Raw genomic sequence first — 20,878 nt, forward strand, 5'->3', positions numbered from 1 at the left:
ATATACACTGCACAGTACTACTCCTCCTGTATATATACACTGCACAGTACCTCTCCTCCTGTATATATACACTGCACAGTACCTCTCCTCCTGTATATATACACTGCACAGTACCACTCCTCCTGTATATATACACTGCACAGTACCACTCCTCCTGTATATATACACTGCACAGTACCACTCCTCCTGTATATATACACTGCACAGTACCACTCCTCCTGTATATATACACTGCACAGTACCACTCCTCCTGTATATATATACTGCACAGTACCACTCCTCCTGTATATATACACTGCACAGTACCACTCCTCCTGTATATACACTGCACAGTACCTCTCCTCCTGTATATATACACTGCACAGTACCACTCCTCCTGTATATATACACTGCACAGTACCTCTCCTCCTGTATATATACACTGCACAGTACCACTCCTCCTGTATATATACACTGCACAGTACCACTCCTCCTGTATATACACTGCACAGTACCACTCCTCCTGTATATATACACTGCACAGTACCACTCCTCCTGTATATATACACTGCACAGTACCTCTCCTCCTGTATATATACACTGCACAGTACCACTCCTCCTGTATATATACACTGCACAGTACCACTCCTCCTGTATATACACTGCACAGTACCTCTCCTCCTGTATATATACACTGCACAGTACCACTCCTCCTGTATATATACACTGCACAGTACCTCTCCTCCTGTATATATACACTGCACAGTACCACTCCTCCTGTATATATACACTGCACAGTACCACTCCTCCTGTATATATACACTGCACAGTACCACTCCTCCTGTATATACACTGCACAGTACCACTCCTCCTGTATATATATACACTGCACAGTACCACTCCTCCTGTATATATATACACTGCACAGTACCACTCCTCCTGTATATATATATATACTGCACAGTACCACTCCTCCTGTATATATACACTGCACAGTACCGCTCCTCCTGTATATATACACTGCACAGTACCACTCCTCCTGTATATATACACTGCACAGTACCACTCCTCCTGTATATATACACTGCACAGTACCACTCCTCCAGTCCTGTATATACAGTGGGGCAAAAAAGTATTTAGTCAGTCAGCAATAGTGCAAGTTCCACCACTTAAAAAGATGAGAGGCGTCTGTAATTTACATCATAGGTAGACCTCAACTATGGGAGACAAACTGAGAAAAAAAAATCCAGAAAATCACATTGTCTGTTTTTTTTTCATTTTATTTGCATATTATGGTGGAAAATAAGTATTTGGTCAGAAACAAAATTTCATCTCAATACTTTGTGATATATCCTTTGTTGGCAATGACAGAGGTCAAACGTTTTCTGTAAGTCTTCACAAGGTTGCCACACACTGTTGTTGGTATGTTGGCCCATTCCTCCATGCAGATCTCCTCTAGAGCAGTGATGTTTTTGGCTTTTCGCTTGGCAACACGGACTTTCAACTCCCTCCAAAGGTTTTCTATAGGGTTGAGATCTGGAGACTGGCTAGGCCACTCCAGGACCTTGAAATGCTTCTTACGAAGCCACTCCTTCGTTGCCCTGGTGGTGTGCTTTGGATCATTGTCATGTTGAAAGACCCAGCCACGTTTCATCTTCAATGCCCTTGCTGATGGAAGGAGGTTTGCACTCAAAATCTCACGATACATGGCCCCATTCATTCTTTCATGTACCCGGATCAGTCGTCCTGGCCCCTTTGCAGAGAAACAGCCCCAAAGCATGATGTTTCCACCACCATGCTTTACAGTAGGTATGGTGTTTGATGGATGCAACTCAGTATTCTTTTACCTCCAAACACGACAAGTTGTGTTTCTACCAAACAGTTCCAGTTTGGTTTCATCAGACCATAGGACATTCTCCCAAAACTCCTCTGGATCATCCAAATGCTCTCTAGCAAACTTCAGACGGGCCCGGACATGTACAGGCTTAAGCAGTGGGACACGTCTGGCACTGCAGGATCTGAGTCCATGGTGGCGTAGTGTGTTACTTATGGTAGGCCTTGTTACATTGGTCCCAGCTCTCTGAAGTTCATTCACTAGGTCCCCCCGTGTGGTTCTGGGATTTTTGCTCACCGTTCTTGTGATCATTCTGACCCCACGGGGTGGGATTTTGCGTGGAGCACCAGATCGAGGGAGATTATCAGTCGTCTTGTATGTCTTCCATTTTCTAATTATTGCTCCCACAGTTGATTTCTTCACTCCAAGCTGGTTGGCTATTGCAGATTCAGTCTTCCCAGCCTGGTGCAGGGCTACAATTTTGTTTCTGGTGTCCTTTGACAGCTCTTTGGTCTTCACCATAGTGGAGTTTGGAGTCAGACTGTTTGAGGGTGTGCACAGGTGTCTTTTTATACTGATAACAAGTTTAAACAGGTGCCATTACTACAGGTAATGAGTGGAGGAAAGAGGAGACTCTTAAAGAAGAAGTTACAGGTCTGTGAGAGCCAGAAATCTTGATTGCTTGTTTCTGACCAAATACTTATTTTCCACCATAATATGCAAATAAAATGAAAAAAAACAGACAATGTGATTTTCTGGATTTTTTTTTCTCAGTTTGTCTCCCATAGTTGAGGTCTACCTATGATGTAAATTACAGATGCCTCTCATCTTTTTAAGTGGTGGAACTTGCACTATTGCTGACTGACTAAATACTTTTTTGCCCCACTGTATACACTGCACAGTACCACTCCTCCTGTCCTGTATATATACACTGCACAGTACCGGTCCTCCTGTATATATACACTGCACAGTACCGGTCCTCCTGTCCTGTATATATACACTGCACAGTCCCGCTCCTCCTGTCCTGTATATATACACTGCACAGTCCCGCTCCTCCTGTCCTGTATATATACACTATACAGTACCACTCCTCCTGTATATACGCGGCACAGTACCGCTCCTCCTGTATATATACACTGCACAGTACCGCTCCTCCTGTCCTGTATATATACACTGCACAGTACCACTCCTCCTGTGTATATACACTGCACAGTACCACTCCTCCTGTATATATACACTGCACAGTACCACTCCTCCTGTATATATACTGCACAGTACCACTCCTCCTGTATATATACACTGCACAGTACCGGTCCTCCTGTCCTGTATATATACACTGCACAGTACCACTCCTCCTGTATATATACACTGCACAGTACCACTCCTCCTGTCCTGTATATATACACTGCACAGTACCACTCCTCCTGTATATACGCGGCACAGTACCGCTCCTCCTGTATATATACACTGCACAGTACCGGTCCTCCTGTCCTGTATATATACACTGCACAGTACCACTCCTCCTGTGTATATACACTGCACAGTACCGCTCCTCCTGTATATATACACTGCACAGCACCGCTCCTCCTGTATATATACACTGCACAATACCACTCCTCCTGTATATATATACTGCACAGTACCACTCCTCCTGTATATACACTGCACAGTACCGGTCCTCCTGTCCTGTATATATACACTGCACAGTACCACTCCTCCTGTATATATACACTGCACAGTACCACTCCTCCTGTATATATACACTGCACAGTACCACTCCTCCTGTATATATATACTGCACAGTACCACTCCTCCTGTATATATACACTGCACAGCACCACTCCTCCTGTATATACACTGCACAGTACCACTCCTCCTGTATATACACTGCACAGTACCACTCCTCCTGTATATATACACTGCACAGTACCACTCCTCCTGTATATATACACTGCACAGTACCCCTCCTCCTGTATATATACACTGCACAGTACCACTCCTCCTGTATAGTATATATACACTGCACAGTACCGGTCCTCCTGTCCTGTATATATACGCTGCACAGTACCACTCCTCCTGTCCTGTATATATACACTGCACAGTACCGGTCCTCCTGTATAAATACACTGCACAGTACCACTCCTCCTGTCCTGTATATATACACTGCACAGCACCACTCCTCCTGTATATATACACTGCACAGTACCACTCCTCCTGTATATATACACTGCACAGTACCACTCCTCCTGTATATATACACTGCACAGTACCACTCCTCCTGTATATATACTGCACAGTACCACTCCTCCTGTATATACACTGCACAGTACCACTCCTCCTGTATATATACACTGCACAGTACCACTCCTCCTGTATATATACACTGCACAGTACCACTCCTCCTGTATAGTATATATACACTGCACAGTACCACTCCTCCTGTATATATACTGCACAGTACCACTCCTCCTGTATATATATACACTGCACAGTACCACTCCTCCTGTCCTGTATATATACACTGCACAGTACCACTCCTCCTGTATATATATACACTGCACAGTACCACTCCTCCTGTCCTGTATATATACACTGCACAGTACCGGTCCTCCTGTATAGTATATAAACGCTGCACAGTACCGGTCCTCCTGTCCTGTGTATATACACTGCACAGTACCACTCCTCCTGTCCTGTATATATACACTGCACAGTACCGGTCCTCCTGTATATATACACTGCACAGTACCGCTCCTCCTGTCCTGTATATATACACTGCACAGTACCACTTCTCCTGTATATATACACTGCACAGTACCACTCCTCCTGTATATATACACTGCACAGTACCACTCCTCCTGTCCTGTATATATACACTGCACAGTACCACTCCTCCTGTCCTGTATATATACACTGCACAGTACCACTCCTCCTGTATATATACACTGCACAGTACCGGTCCTCCTGTCCTGTGTATATACACTGCACAGTACCACTCCTCCTGTATATATACACTGCACAGTACCGGTCCTCCTGTCCTGTATATATACACTGCACAGTACCACTCCTCCTGTATATATACACTGCACAGTACCGGTCCTCCTGTATATATACACTGCACAGTACCGGTCCTCCTGTCCTGTATATATACACTGCACAGTCCCGCTCCTCCTGTCCTGTATATATACACTGCACAGTCCCGCTCCTCCTGTATATATACACTGCACAGTACCGGTCCTCCTGTCCTGTATATATACACTGCACAGTACCGGTCCTCCTGTCCTGTATATATACACTGCACAGTCCCGCTCCTCCTGTATATATACACTGCACAGTACCGGTCCTCCTGTCCTGTATATATACACTGCACAGTACCGCTCCTTCTGTCCTGTGTATATACGCGGCACAGTACCACTTCTCCTGTCCTGTATACTGGGTGTAATTCCTATTCTCTTGTTGTGAATGCTTGTCTCTCAGGGTCGGTGATTCCCGGGGTATCGCTGGGTCTGTGCGGTGACATGCGGCACGCAATACATGACATTACACATTGATCATACATACATGGAGGCTGGAGCGAGAAGACGACATGTTAATTATGGCTGAGCCGCTCACGCCATCTGTAAGCTACAAACAAGAATTGGGGATTATTTACATGAGAAATATTAGTGACGTCACAAGAAGCCAATTGAACGAGGAGCCGAAGAGGTTACAGATAAAACACGTGGTGAGAACAACATCCAGAATTTTACCAATTTCTAAAACATTTAATTTTGTCCAACAAACAAATCATCTCCAAATTGTATTTTTTTGACTCTGTACGTGTGAGCTGTCTATTTCTGATGCTCCATGCACTGGTTGTGCTTGTTGTCAAAAGTGCATAAGCCACAATGGAGCCCGGAAGACCCCAATAAAAGTCAGGAAATTGGGAGTGCAGAGAGTATGGTCTCCAAAAGGGGCATGGGTATAACCACCATTCTTAGAATCGTACTTCTACAGTATATTTTGGCAGGGCATGGTGGTGCCGGCTCTGGGGGGTTAAGTTTTGGCACTGTTGTGTGGGCATTATACTATATGGTGCCGCTATCTAGGTTCTGTCTGGCATGGGTGGCTGTTTACAGTATTGGGGATTCCAGCAGAACTTTCTACTCAGCCTTGTACATTGAGGTGAGGACTTTCTATACATGTGCTACCCCCCCAAGATGTCCCGTAAACCTCCCAGCGATTTCGGATCTATGAACCAAAGATGGTTCATAGTGATTGTACTTGTGGTTCCTGGAAACCAAAGTTATTCACCACTCCTGTCTACTAAACCCTTTGTACATCCAAAACCTCATGAATTAAGTTCCCGGCACGGCGGTGACTGATTCGAGCTCCTGTTGCCAGCACTAATCATTACCTTATGTCATTGACCTAGAAAGTCATCTACAATTATGTGCGCACATCGTAGGACGACCTAAGTAACTGACACCGGCCGTGGCTTCACTGCAACAAAATTCCAATCCTGGTAGATAACGAAAAATATCAGATTTTCGTGGAAAAATGGACAGTCGCTATTTTTCTACAGTTTATATTGAAGTTTCTACATTGAAATTCCCATAATCCGACATGATCTGTCTGAAGATCTGCTGAAGTTCACAAGAGCTGATCAAGCTTAGATATACTTTTCCAAAAGTTTTATGCACTAGTCCGATATTTAAGACTATTACATTTTATATATACTGTAATATATATGATATCATATTTAATAAATGACCAGAAAGGACGATGAGATATAGGATATCCACATTTTCCCTCCGATCCTTTGCCTGTGGCCTTCACAGCATCACACATGGAGGAATTTGTCGAGTAGAGCTGGCAAAGAAACTTTTTACTACTGATTTACAGTCTGCAGCAGCTGAGTTTATTGCTCTTTCTTCTCTTGAGTGATAATTGCATGTGGTCGCCCCATGACTTGGCCAAGAAAACTAACTAGACTTTTTCAGAGGTTTACTAATTCTATTGCCAGGAGTTTCAATTTTATGGGTAAGGCAAACCCGCCACACTGGTGCCGTCACCGTGTGTTTGCCCTGGCTGATGAATCTTACTCTGCCTGGGCCAAAAAAAGTTTCAATATCTCCCTGTTCCACACATGACTAGACCCAGAAATGGGGAAAGATAATACTAACCCCAAAGCAGCTGTTGTGTGGTCTCAGAGAAACCACCAGGGGAACTTGTCGTTTGCTCCTCAAACATGTACTGTGGATGGTGTTCTTATTGGTCTGGAACAGGAGGTCAATATTAAACCCACATTCTCTGAAAAAAAGTTCAGAAGTCTATTTTCTTGCAAGAAAGGCTTAAATGAACAAAAAAAATTAAAATTCTTTTCCTTAGATTAAAATGGGGGTCAAAAGTCAAACAGCTGAGATGCAGTTTAGGTATGTGGAGATGGGAAATACTACTGACAATTAACAAATATAATAGAACACTGTCAGCAGATGGCTGACAGTTCTTAAAAGGCTTCCTAGGGGAGCCTTGGTTCTCACCCTTTAACACCTATAGAGAGATCTGGACTTTTGCAGGGTCCACGGGGTTGTATTCACAGAGTGGCTGCTGGCCATTGGAGAGGGTTGGCAGAGAATAGTCACTCAGAACGCCTGAACAAGGTCTTGATTCGGACCAAAATACTGAGAAGCATCCGGGTAGTTAAAACAGAAGCTCAGGTCAAGAATGGCAATAAACCAGCTGAGACAGAGCAGAGAAGGGGTAAACCAGAGTATGAATAACCTACAACTGGCAGCCAGAAACTATGGGTTTAAATAGCAAGGAGCCTCACCCATGGCTCCCGGCAGAGAGCTAACCACACTGATAACCTGCCCTCTGCTGTAAAACACAGATCAACTGTAGGAAAGAAAGCAAAGCCCAACTATCCGGAAGATATACTGAAACATGCTGTGGTTGTCCAGTGGCATCCACAGTATCAGAGTGACCTCATCTAGTACCAAAGTCAGAAGCAGAAGGAGAATGTTCAGATACGGATATTATGACACCATTTTCCCGAAAGAATTACTTTTATTCCTCAGGGGCTTAACTACAAAAGGTAGTAAGTGGAATGGCCAAAGAAGTCCACACTGGTGAACACTATGGATGGAGGTAACAACGAAACTTTTTAGGCTTTAAACGCATTGTCCATAGGAAGTTGTACTGCTGGTAAGGAACTCATTTTAGGCTTCTATTTGGGTCTGCGGGGCTCTAAAGCACAACTACAAAACACAGCTGGCAGTGTACTAAAGGAGGTCCAACGTTGCTTAATATTAAGTGCATTAGCTATGGAAGAAGTGCAGCTCAAGCAATCAAACGTTTTAGTTCCTAAACGCCTAACGGTCCTAGTGGTGTGAGGTTCTTTATCAGGTTTTTCTATGGCACTCCATGGTTGCTTTGTCTCAATATGTAGCTCGGGAGCCACATTGTGGTTGGCAGAAATGTGGTGTGTGGCTCGTCAAGCTTAGGAAGATGACAGTCTATTGAGGTACATGGCCAGTTGACCCGAGGGTCACAACCTGGCTTCTCCAAACATCTCCATGCAGCCAGGCGACCGGCAAGTCCCAATCCACACTTTCTCCAAACATATCCATGGTTCAGTGATGGTCAATGGAGCAGACCTAAGCTGGCATCCTGAAGAATAATAAATCTCTGCCTCTCGTGATGGAGCCATGATGTTGTGGCTGCTCTCCTGTCTTTTGTCCTTTGGAAGTCTGAGAGTCATGGCTCAACCTCTGGCTGTGTCCCTCAGAGAGGCATATCACCTCTTTTTAAGTTTAACAAGTGTCCTTCAATCCAGCATCTCAGATAAGCAGAAGAATGGTGATGACCCAGTTGCGTTGTTTGGTTATGTAATCTATTTGCATAGATTTTCCTCCTCTGTTTTGAAAGTCAAACTATCTATCTGGCCTTGAAAATGTGCACTTAGCATATCAGTAAAAATCACTAGTCATTAAGGATAAGAGCACAATATGTTACCTAAAATGCCAACTTACAAGTCAATATTAAAGGCTTACACAAGCAAAAGTATGTTTTGACCAACCAGAAAAAAAACAGATAAATTGAAAAGTCAACATAGATAACAGTCTATTCTTTCTGGCTTGCTAAAAATATTTATCTGGTCAATTAAGATACAATGCTGTGTCTCCACAATCTCAATATATTTTTTTTGCCTAAAATACAAAGAAATGGTTCATGCTTAACTTTAGGCCTTTTAGAGATCATTTCATCTTCAACTTGCTTAACTGTTCACAATAACAATAGTTTTGATTAGGGGTGCCAAAACTTTTACATGCCACTGTACATTCCATTATTGCTGCTCTTTTCATTCTCTCTCAGATCAGTCACCTAATGTGTCCAGTTCTGTTGACAAGAAGACACCTCAAAGATGAATGACTTAAGAGACAATGAGATCTGTCCTAACTTTTTCAAATTATTTTTTAAGCTCCGCATAGAGATTCTTAACTCTTTCCTTTTGTATCATTAAGAATTTCTGGCCCAATTGTAGAATGCCAGGACAAGCCAACGTTACTTAGCCGCAGACCTTGTAAAACAAGTCGCCCCTAACATAATTTCGGATTTGGTTCTTTGTGGTATTATCTAAGAATATTCCATACGACTTATGAAAACAGAAGGTGCTGTGACTAACTGTGTACACAAGGCGCAAGAACCTCAACTTGACTGCTATTTCCAAATGTTCCAAATGTGCTTTTACCAAAAATCTTAAAACTACTTGTGTTTTTGGAAGAATTTTCCAAAATTAAAGTATTTGGGAACGGCTCAGTAAAAACATACTTTCTTCCAATGACAGAACCTGGAAGCCACGTAGCAGGGAGGTCACCCTTTCTCCTCTTGGACCTTTCGGAGCACCTCTCCCGTCTTTGTTTAGTTCCCGACTGCCGTGTGATGAAAAAAGCCTCTCTGAACCCAGAGAAAGGAGTCTTTGGTGGGCAATTTCTTCAGATTATAGTTATTTCTTAAAGTTTTAGATGGACAGCCAATTTTCACGGAACGTGGAATCGAGAGGTGTGGCTTGTTCAAACCCATAATAACACAATCCAATTTCAGACTACCAATTCGAAAACTGAAGCAAATGAGTCTGACCACGGAGTTCAATTGCATATATGATAATGAAACTGGATTAAGGGTCATAAATTCAGGAAAGCAAATTGGCTCCATTCAGAAGGAAGACGTGTCAATGAAGACAGTTTTTACCATGGCCAAACCAGAGTTTTCACTAAAATGAATCATACAAATTTTTAGGGTATGTGTACGGCCTTTTTGTTGAGTGTTTTCGAGGAAATGGAGCAGAACCTCCAAGTTTTGCATTTTTGAGAAGGATTTTAAAGAGTTTCCTTTCAGTTTCCACCCAATTTATGCTCCAAAAACCCATTGGAAAACTCCTGTTTAGAACTTTAGACAAAACTTTGAGTTATAATGATGCTACCCTCATTAGGTGGCACTGGAGAATGTTTTTTTGCAAACATTTTTCCTAAGGTGCATTGCCTGACCTATAAAAAACTCCTTATGTCAGCTCGGATCCTTCACATGAACACAGAATGACTTGAAAGCTTAAAGATAGAAAGAGGTAAACAAAGACCCTTTTGCACTTAGATGACTGGATAACATGATCTGGCACAGGATAGCAAGCTTTCGGGTATGTGCATGAGGAGGTTTTTTTCAGGTGGTCAAAAATTTCAAGTTTTCTAGCGAAAACTGCCTCAGGAAAAGCTCCTTCCTTGGGGATTTTGGGGAACGTTTTTTGCTTCCTTAAGCTGGTTTGAGGTATTCTTGAAGAGTTCTTTTCCCTGACGCATTATTTGTAGCTCTTTGATTGGACAGTGCCTAGTTTGGTGCAGAGTCCATCATGATCATCTTCAAAAAAGTGATTAACTTTTTTTTTTATCTTTTGTTTTTGATAACCTGAGGTTGAAAAAACACTCAAAACACAAAACATATGAGAAGAAAAGTGGTTTTATAAAATAAATGCATAGAAAGAAAATAGGAAAAGTCTTCCAACTATATTTTGAGTGCTTGAGCGTCTTGAACACCAAATTCTTCACATTTTTGCCTAATGCTCTACCTTTCCTCCATTTTACTGCACTTACAATATGATCTATTGGACCTCAGGTGACAGGAAAAATTTGATCTTTTGCATACAACCAAAGTTGGTTTATGTTCCAGTCGGTTATTCATTTATAAAAAAATTTTAACATATTTTACTTTTAACAAATTGTTTCAAAACAAAGTCAGGCCCAATCTGAGATTGTGAAAGGCTCCGTAAGATGCACCGGGGAAGAGGCCGGTGCACCATTCGTATGGTACGCCATTTGTATAGTCAGTGGTGTCAGTAAATCTTCTCAAATGTGTCCTGATGCCTCCATATTTACCAGAACATATAAAGTAGACGTCCACCAGGTTGGAACCCTTTTTCAAGTGTAATTATAGTGTTAAATGCTTCTGCACAACTTTATTAATTCCATTTTTAGTGGCTCTATATTTAGCGGACCTGCAGCCGCTTGTCTCCGAGGACCATGAATGAGGAGAGAGGTTGCAGTGAGGGCAAGCGACCTTTACTAAACATAATAAATTTCCTGGCACTTTCTTCGCTGCAGTCTGGACGGCATTGGCATCTGTTTGGGAAATTACATTAAACAGCGACCACAAAAACCAAGAACCCGGAAAGAAGTAACCGCTGGTAAGTGGTGGCCTACAAGTGGAGTTTTCAGAGATCTGTAGGAACGTAACAGACTAAAGTGATGAAGGACTCATTGTGAGGTCTTTAGTGAAGTTCTCCTACAGGCTTAATAGGCAAAATAACACCAATTAAGAACACCACCCACAGGATAAACTTTACGGCTTCAGGTGGCACAGAAGGGTTTATAGCCGGAGAACGTCTGGTATAGTCCGGTCTGGGATGGATCACGGCAGAAGAGTAATTCATCCGGGTCAGCTGGGAAAGAATTGGTCTGTGTCTACAATGGAGCAAGAGTTGAAATGAGCAAATCTCTGGTTATTACAATCTAATTTTTCATATCTCTAAGTGTATTCAGCAGGCTGTGGTACTTCAGGTTGCCAGCAATACAATGGACTCCTGTCAGAACAGAACTATCATATTAATCATCCATACTTGGGATTGATGATCAATATCATATTTTGGGGGTCTGACACCCGGCACCCCACTGATTAACTGTTAGCAGGTCCCATAGTAGTCGGAAGTCTACAGCATAAGGAGCAACACAGCTCAGTCCACATTCACTTCAGTAGGTGTGGAACTGCAATACCCAAGAACAGCTATGAAACAGTGCATGGAGCTGAGCCGTTGTGGCTTTGTACACCAGAAATCGTGGGGGTACTCATTGTTGGACTGGGTTGCCAAGGGCCTACCAGTAGAATAGAAGCCTATCAGTAACATTGATTTCTGTACCTGTTATCAAGAGTAATCAGCAGAGACACCAAGATAGATTTTCAGAAGTGAGGACACGTATTTGGAGTTTTTTGTTACAGGAAGTGGTGGTAGGTATTTGTCTCTCACCTTCTCAATTGTTAAAGTACTAAAAATCAAAATATTTGGCAACTGAGCCTTGGCAGATAGTTTTCACTAGGGGCGTGTTTTTGCACAGGATAGCTATTTTGGGGGGGTGTTCATTTTCTGCTGATTGTTGCTGCCTGCTTACAATTGGTGAACTGGTTACAGGGAGAAGAAGTACACACCTCAAGTGAAAACTCTCTGACTCCAACTTAGACTTAGCAAAAATTAACTCATTAATTGCCAAATACTTTGATAATATCTTCAAAACGGGTAAATAAATAAAAATGCTTTATTCAGCTCTGCAGCCGATATTACATCGTGTGTACAGTTCAATAAGAATAAAATGGTCAATGGTGCTCTTTAATTCATTCTTCAGCCAGCAATGTGCAGGGAGACAAAGAACCAGGAAAAGCCAGATGGCGAAGCTTTTATAATGAGATGTAAAAAGGTATCAATATTTAAAAAAAAAAAAAAAAAAAATTGGTACAAAATAAAAACGTTCAAGTAGAAACCACTGTCTGTCCGAACAATATAATTCAAGAGAAAAGTAACACATCCAGAACAGATATGAGCAAGGAGAGGAAAAAATGAGGGAGGAGGCAGTAGGGTGGTGAACAGCAGCAGTCATGGGAAATTTAACATAATAGCTCAAGGTGGTGTCGCAGGATCACAAGAATGAAAGTTTAAGATTTAAGATCATAATCGAACAGCATTCTATGATCTTAGTCAGATGGGAGACTCTGTAATCTAATATATAAAGCTCAAGTGTGTGTGTGTATGTGTGTATGTATGTATGTGTGTATGTGTGTATGTGTGTATGTATGTACAGTGGGGAAAAAAAAGTATTTAGTCAGTCAGCAATAGTGCAAGTTCCACCACTTAAAAAGATGAGAGGCGTCTGTAATTTACATCATAGGTAGACCTCAACTATGGGAGACAAACTGAGAAAAAAAAATCCAGAAAATCACATTGTCTGTTTTTTTTTCATTTAATTTGCATATTATGGTGGAAAATAAGTATTTGGTCAGAAACAAGCAATCAAGATTTCTGGCTCTCACAGACCTGTAACTTCTAATTTAAGAGTCTCCTCTTTCCTCCACTCATTACCTGTAGTAATGGCACCTGTTTAAACTTGTTATCAGTATAAAAAGACACCTGTGCACACCCTCAAACAGTCTGACTCCAAACTCCACTATGGTGAAGACCAAAGAGCTGTCAAAGGACACCAGAAACAAAATTGTAGCCCTGCACCAGGCTGGGAAGACTGAATCTGCAATAGCCAACCAGCTTGGAGTGAAGAAATCAACTGTGGGAGCAATAATTAGAAAATGGAAGACATACAAGACCACTGATAATCTCCCTCGATCTGGTGCTCCACGCAAAATCCCACCCCGTGGGGTCAGAATGATCACAAGAACGGTGAGCAAAAATCCCAGAACCACGCGGGGGGACCTAGTGAATGAACTGCAGAGAGCTGGGACCAATGTAACAAGGCCTACCATAAGTAACACACTACGCCACCATGGACTCAGATCCTGCAGTGCGAGACGTGTCCCACTGCTTAAGGCCTCTTTCACACATCAGGTTTTCGCCGTCAGGCGCGATCCGGCGCTTTTGACAGAAACCGGATCCGGCGAAATGCAATGCCGGATCCGGTTTCCCCCCCATTGACTTGCATTTGCGCCGGATCGCGCCGGATGGCCATGCGTTTCATCCGGTTTTCGCCGGATCCGGCAATGTGTCGCAATGTGTCGCGATCCGGCGTCTGGAAAAAACGTCTACTGTAACGTTTTTTGTCTCCGGCGAAAAAGCCGGACACGCCGGATCCGGCGCGTCCGGCTTTTTCACACAATGAAAGCCTATGAGCGCCGCAATGCGCCGGATCCGGTTTTTTTGGTCTGAGCATGCTCAGTAGCTCTGCCCACAGGAGATATATAAAAGCAAGACAATGGGACCCTCAGCCACACCCAACATGCCACCCAAGCCAAGAACCAGGAGCAGGAGAAGGCAGCAGACATCTGCAGCAGCAGCACCATCAGCACCACCCCAAATGGAGCAGCATGCTGAACGGGAGGGGAGTCCAGAAGCAGATGAGAGACGGTAATTATCAAATCCCCAATTCCTCCAAACTAGGGCCATGGAATATCAAGATATTCATTGGCCCTTTGTTTCTCTTTATTCAACAGCCGCCAAAGAGATGCAGCAGCAGCAGCAGAAATGGCATCACTGGCAGCAGCAATACCCACAGCCATGGAGTCTGGCCATCAACAGGACAGCACATCATCTTCTGGGAGCCCTCCCTCGCATCGTCAGCGTTTGACGGTAAGTTTTTATTTCCAAAATCCATCATCTCTGTAATATATGTCTATTCATTGCCTTTTATTTCAAAACAGGAATCACAAGATCAAGAGGAGCTCCCAGAAGAAGAAGGAAGGGGTGGACAGACACCTGGAGTGGGCTCACAATTGGTAAGTTTTTTGCATCAAACGCAGAAACACAACATCACACTACACACAACACATAGAAAACAATGTTCTGCAGACCACACACAGCAAACAAATGCCTACATCCAAAGACATAACATTTTTTGTTTTCTTCTCTAGTCTTCCCAATCTGGTGCTCGGCCAAGAGGTCCTCGCAGTGCCTCCCAGGGTCGTCGGCGACAGCAACGCGGCGGTCACCAGCGTGTAAGTATAAATATTTTTGCTTTGTTTTTTTGCACTTTTTATTTCATTTCTTTTGTGGAGGCTAATTATGTTATTTTTGTCTTTTTCTTTAACAGCCTTCACAGCGTGCTCCCGACTCTGACGGTGAGGATGGAGGGATTGATGTGGACCGCCTCATCGATCTCGTCAGAGAAAGGGAGCCGCTCTGGAATATGGCTGACCGCCGCCACGCTGACCTGATCATTACCCGACGACTCTGGGAGGAAATCTGTTCTCTCCTTGTGGGCCGCTGGGAGGACCTCGAAGCTCGGGCCCAGATTAAAGAGCGTAAGTATATACAGTAACGGTTGCTTGATGTAAACCAGTGTTTCCCGAACTCCAGTCCTCGTGGTCCCCACGGATCATGTGTTCAGGATTTCTATTTACTATGGAAATCCTGAAAACATGACCCCTGGGGACCATGAGGACTGGAGTTTGGGAAACACTGATGTTGTATACTAACCACTCCTTTCTCGTTTCAGGGAACAGAATTGTGAATCGGTGGCGGTCTGTGAGGGATCGTTTCAAGAAGGAGTTCAATAAAGAGATGCGGGCCCCGAGTGGATCTGGAGGACGCAGGAGCAAGTACAAGTACACACAAGCCCTGTCATTCCTCCGGGAAACAATGCTCACCAGAAGGTAAATATTACACACCACATGTGAAAAAAATGTTAGATGTAACTTTTTTTTTTCAGCCAGGGCCATACCATGTCAGTATTTTTTTCTCTTTATTACACAGCACGGTGAGCAGCACTCGGGAGCCTGCACGATTGGACCCTTCTGAGGCGATCCCTGAGGAGACCGGCACCGAGGGACACTTCGACCGCCCCGGTACATCTGCACCTTCCCAGCCTTCCCACACATTCGACCCATCTGTCCCATCCACCAGCACAGGAGCATCGTGGCCGCCTACATTACATGAAGCTGCTGGTGAGGAGATCGCTTTCCCTTTACCCCACCCTTCTGCCCCTGCCACCTCTAGTACACCTGCGGGTACTGGGCGGCAGCGGCAGAGGGGTCAGGAAAAGAGTTATGCGCAAGAGTTATTGCATCTGAATGCATCTTTCCAGAACTGTCTCAAAGTCTTGTCAGAGCAAATCTCCGCAGGCTTTCAGCAGATCAACTCCAGCATTCTGGAGGTGAAGACACTTCTGCAAACCATGCATTCAGAAGCAAGATGTTTGCCAAACCACACCTTTTTCAGGTCTGTTGTGGAGCGCATGGAAACGCTATCTCCTACCCAGCAGATGCATGTAATGCATTCGTGCCACGGTGCTCTACAGCAGGTTACCTCCCAACCTCCACCTCCCACCACTGTTGTTCCTCCACCTGCACCCCCTCCAGCCACTTTCCATCCTCCCCCTCCTATTACATCTGCACCCCCTCCAGCCACTTTCCATCCTCCCCCTCCTATTACATACCAGCAACCTCACCAGTACCAGACATCTCCCCACTTCCAGCAACCTGCCCCGTCCCAAACTCCTTCCCCGTACCAAACTCCTTCCCCGTACCAAACTCCTTCCCCATACAACTTTCCATCAACATCATCTGCTCCTACAGTCCCTGCCCAACCCTCCACTCCACCGCCCACCACCTCTTCTGCCTCCCACATGTCCACCCATTCTGTAGCTTTTTCCACACCTTCACCTCTAACTGTTCCTTCCCCACCACGATCCCAGTCCTCTCTCCACACACCCAGTGTCGAAGTGTCCCGCAGCCACTCCAGCAGTATTTCCACCCCACAGTACACAGAGTTGTAATGTTTTTTTTTTTGTAATAAAAATGCCCATTGGGTTTAAAACCTTTATTAAAAAAGTTTTTTGCACTTTAAAAACATAAAAAAAAAAAAAATTTAAATAAAAGTTAAATTATCGTTTCACAATGGTTGTCTGTCATTTCTTTCTGCGGCGAACTATGTTTTAAAAAAAAGGTTAAATACAGGGTATTTCAAAGGTAAAAAGGTATTGAAAACCAGGTATATAACTGTGGGTAAATTTTAGCTTTTTGCCACAGTTGTGTTCCTGGTTGTGTTTGAAGCAAAGTATTTCACCTAAAAAGTTGTGTTTATTGTTGGTGATTTCCTAACAATGTACACAACTTTTGTTAAAAGGTGAAATACTTTGCATAAAACACAACCAGGTACACACCTGTGGCCTAAAGGTAAAAATAGTAAGACCATGACAAGATAGCCAACTTTGGTTGGCAAAGGTATATACTGTTGGTCCAGAAGGTACACAAGTTTAGGGCAAAAATCTCTCACACTCTGTCATCCCAGTGTACTCTGCCTTGAGGTGACATAAAGTATAGTGGAAAATTGTCCCTGAAACCGTCACAGAACTTCTAGTGGTAATATTTCCAATGACAACATCCATCTTCGCCAGTAACTTGCTCTTCTCTCCAACCTGCACTTTCTTCTCTACAACCTGTCAAAGAAGGGCTGTAGGAACACGCTATATCTAGTTTTCCAGTAGCCAATCCCGTTCGGAAGGCCACAAGGGTCAATTTTAAAAACCGGATCCGGCGTAATCCGTCGAAAAACGGATAGAAAAACGGATGAACCGGATGAGACGGATCCGGTTTTGTCTGTCAAGAACAAGACGGATTCGTCAGAAAACCGGATCCGGCACTTCAGGTTTTACAAAACATTTGCCGGATCCGGCATTCCGGCACGACGCCGGATCGCGCCTGACGCCGAAAACCTGATGTGTGAAAGTAGCCTAAGCCTGTACATGTCCGGGCCCGTCTGAAGTTTGCTAGAGAGCATTTGGATGATCCAGAGGAGTTTTGGGAGAATGTCCTATGGTCTGATGAAACCAAACTGGAACTGTTTGGTAGAAACACAACTTGTCGTGTTTGGAGGAAAAAGAATACTGAGTTGCATCCATCAAACACCATACCTACTGTAAAGCATGGTGGTGGAAACATCATGCTTTGGGGCTGTTTCTCTGCAAAGGGGCCAGGACGACTGATCTGGGTACATGAAAGAATGAATGGGGCCATGTATCGTGAGATTTTGAGTGCAAACCTCCTTCCATCAGCAAGGGCATTGAAGATGAAACGTGGCTGGGTCTTTCAACATGACAATGATCCAAAGCACACCACCAGGGCAACGAAGGAGTGGCTTCGTAAGAAGCATTTCAAGGTCCTGGAGTGGCCTAGCCAGTCTCCAGATCTCAACCCTATAGAAAACCTTTGGAGGGAGTTGAAAGTCCGTGTTGCCAAGCGAAAAGCCAAAAACATCACTGCTCTAGAGGAGATCTGCATGGAGGAATGGGCCAACATACCAACAGTGTGTGGCAACCTTGTAAAGACTTGCAGAAAACGTTTGACCTCTGTCATTGCCAACAAAGGATATATCACAAAGTATTGAGATGAAATTTTGTTTCTGACCAAATACTTATTTTCCACCGTAATATGCAAATAAAATGAAAAAAAAAACAGACAATGTGATTTTCTGGATTTTTTTTTCTCAGTTTGTCTCCCATAGTTGAGGTCTACCTATGATGTAAATTACAGACGCCTCTCATCTTTTTAAGTGGTGGAACTTGCACTATTGCTGACTGACTAAATACTTTTTTTCCCCACTGTATGTATGTATGTGTGTGTGTATGTATGTATGTATGTATGTGTATGTCGGAGATTGGCATCCGCACCGTCGCAACTACAGCCACAAAATTTGGCACAGTCACACGTCTGGACCCCGAGAGTGTCCTAAGCTATGTTGTGAGGCGAAATTTTAACCCCGCGCGTTCCAATTCCCCAAACAATTTTGCCCCTATCTACATAATGGGGAAAAAGTGTGTGTATCAAGCCCCGCCCCTCATTATGATGTCATAATGGTTGCCATGGAGACGCTGTCGTCATCATAGGTTGCAAGCCCTGCCGCTCATTATGATGTCATAATGGTTGACTATGGGATGGAGGATGTATGATGGGTATATGGGCACTGGACTATGGGATGGCGGATATGTATGACGGGTATATGGGCACGGGACTATGGGATGGAGGATATGTATGATGGGTATATGGGCACTGGACTATGGGATGGAGGATATGTATGATGGGTATATGGGCATGGGACTATGGGATGGAGGATATGTATGATGGGTATATGGGCACTGGACTATGGGATGGCGAATATGTATGATGGGTATATGGGCATGGGACTATTGGATGGAGGATGTGTGATGGGTATATGGGCACTCGACTATGGGATTGTGGATATGTATGATGGATATTTGGCACGGGACTATGGGATGGAGGATATGTATGATGGGTATATGGGCACTGGACTATGGGATGGTGAATATGTATGATGGATATTTGGCACGGGACTATGGGATGGAGGATATGTATGATGGGTATATGGGCACGGGACTATAGGATCGTGGATATGTATGATGGGTATATGGGCACGGGACTATGGGATGGAGGATAATTATAATTTGCTATAACTAACCACAGTTAGTTACTATGCCCGGGCAGCGCCGGGCTCTTCAGCTAGTAAGATAATAAATCTAGTTTCAGAGAAAATATAGTTAGGAGATCCGACCATTGACCATAGTAGAGATGACAGTAGTCCTGCGCCACTCCTGACATCTCATGCAGCAGGGGACTGACAATTCTCTCGCTATGGGAGAAACCTGTCAATCACCTGGTGCAGTGAAAGGAGAAAATAGCAGGAGACTATAGGGAAAGACGAGACTAGTCTGACTTCTCACAGATTTTCTAACTATACTTTCTCTGAAATGCTAGAGAAATCGTGTAGTCAGTCTCGGATTCATGCTGCCCGTGGTTTGAGTTTCATGAATCTGGTGACAGGTTCCCTTTGACTCCAACACCTACATGTAGCAGGAGCAGAATGACCTTTATCAAAGATATTATACTATTTTCAAAAACATTTTCTTGCTCTAGGTCCTGAGATTTTTTTTTTTACAACACAGATTGCCCTTGATGTCCCAAAATATGTCATTAGGCAGCAACCCCAACAAGAGTGGTCACTGGGAACGAATCCTGCGGATATCACATATTACAGAGCACATGTATCACCAATTCTTCTCGAAGTCTGAGAAATATCCATACGCTGCATTTTAGATCTGATGTCACACAGAAACCTCTTTCTTACGTCCCATCTCCAACTGATTCCAATCCCACATGGAGACAAGAAACTAAAGATGGCGCAGTGAAGCTATATTTTCCCATTTTAATGACAACACTAATTAAACGGACTCACGGCATCAAGTTGACTCCACCAAATCTTTTATAAAATCTGATTTTCTATTGAAATATTTCATACAACTAATAACATGAGATTTTGGGTCCTACCTGAGTGGGGATTAGTGGTTCTTTGTCATCAATATCGATGAGCACTTCATCCCGCGGAGTGACACTGACATCATCTGAAAAGGATACAACATGATCAGACAGGGGTGAAGAGAGCACATGTTGCCCTATAACAAATTTGTAGTGGGACAACCACGTTATAAGTACTAAAATGAATCGTAACGAAACCAGGAGAATAACGAGCAACCAAATAAGGTCTCCTCGAAGAGGAAGACCATTGGCTATCTAGTGCCACCAACTACAAGTAGCCACTCTATAAGTCAATGTTCATATGTTGGTAGTCTATTCCAAGGCAACTTCAAACCCACAGGATCTCCATCAATAAAATGAGATATTATCCTGTAACCAATATTACCATTAACCCCTTTGTCACCCTAGACTACCAGAGTTATTACTTTTTAGCCCCAAAACCATTCTAATCCAGTATGTTCTATAATCTACTTCTTGATGTTTTCCAGAAGTTACCATTTC

At 43.5% G+C, this 20,878-nt stretch overlaps 1 protein-coding gene across 1 annotated transcript in view; it reads right to left on the reverse strand.

Moving 5' to 3' along the window:
* Window positions 1-20,878, reverse strand: part of DYSF (dysferlin) — a 320,393-nt gene that overhangs the window by 79,731 nt on the left and 219,784 nt on the right. Inside the window, exon 41 of the mRNA XM_073555076.1 lies at window positions 20,390-20,463. Coding sequence (XP_073411177.1) covers window positions 20,390-20,463 — 74 coding nt within the window. The remainder of the gene's footprint in view (window positions 1-20,389; window positions 20,464-20,878) is intronic.

This window comes from Dendrobates tinctorius, unplaced genomic scaffold, assembly GCF_039654945.1.
Source record: "Dendrobates tinctorius isolate UK_male_01 unplaced genomic scaffold, ASM3965494v1 ptg000216l, whole genome shotgun sequence".
Classification (NCBI taxonomy): Eukaryota; Metazoa; Chordata; class Amphibia; order Anura; family Dendrobatidae; genus Dendrobates; species Dendrobates tinctorius.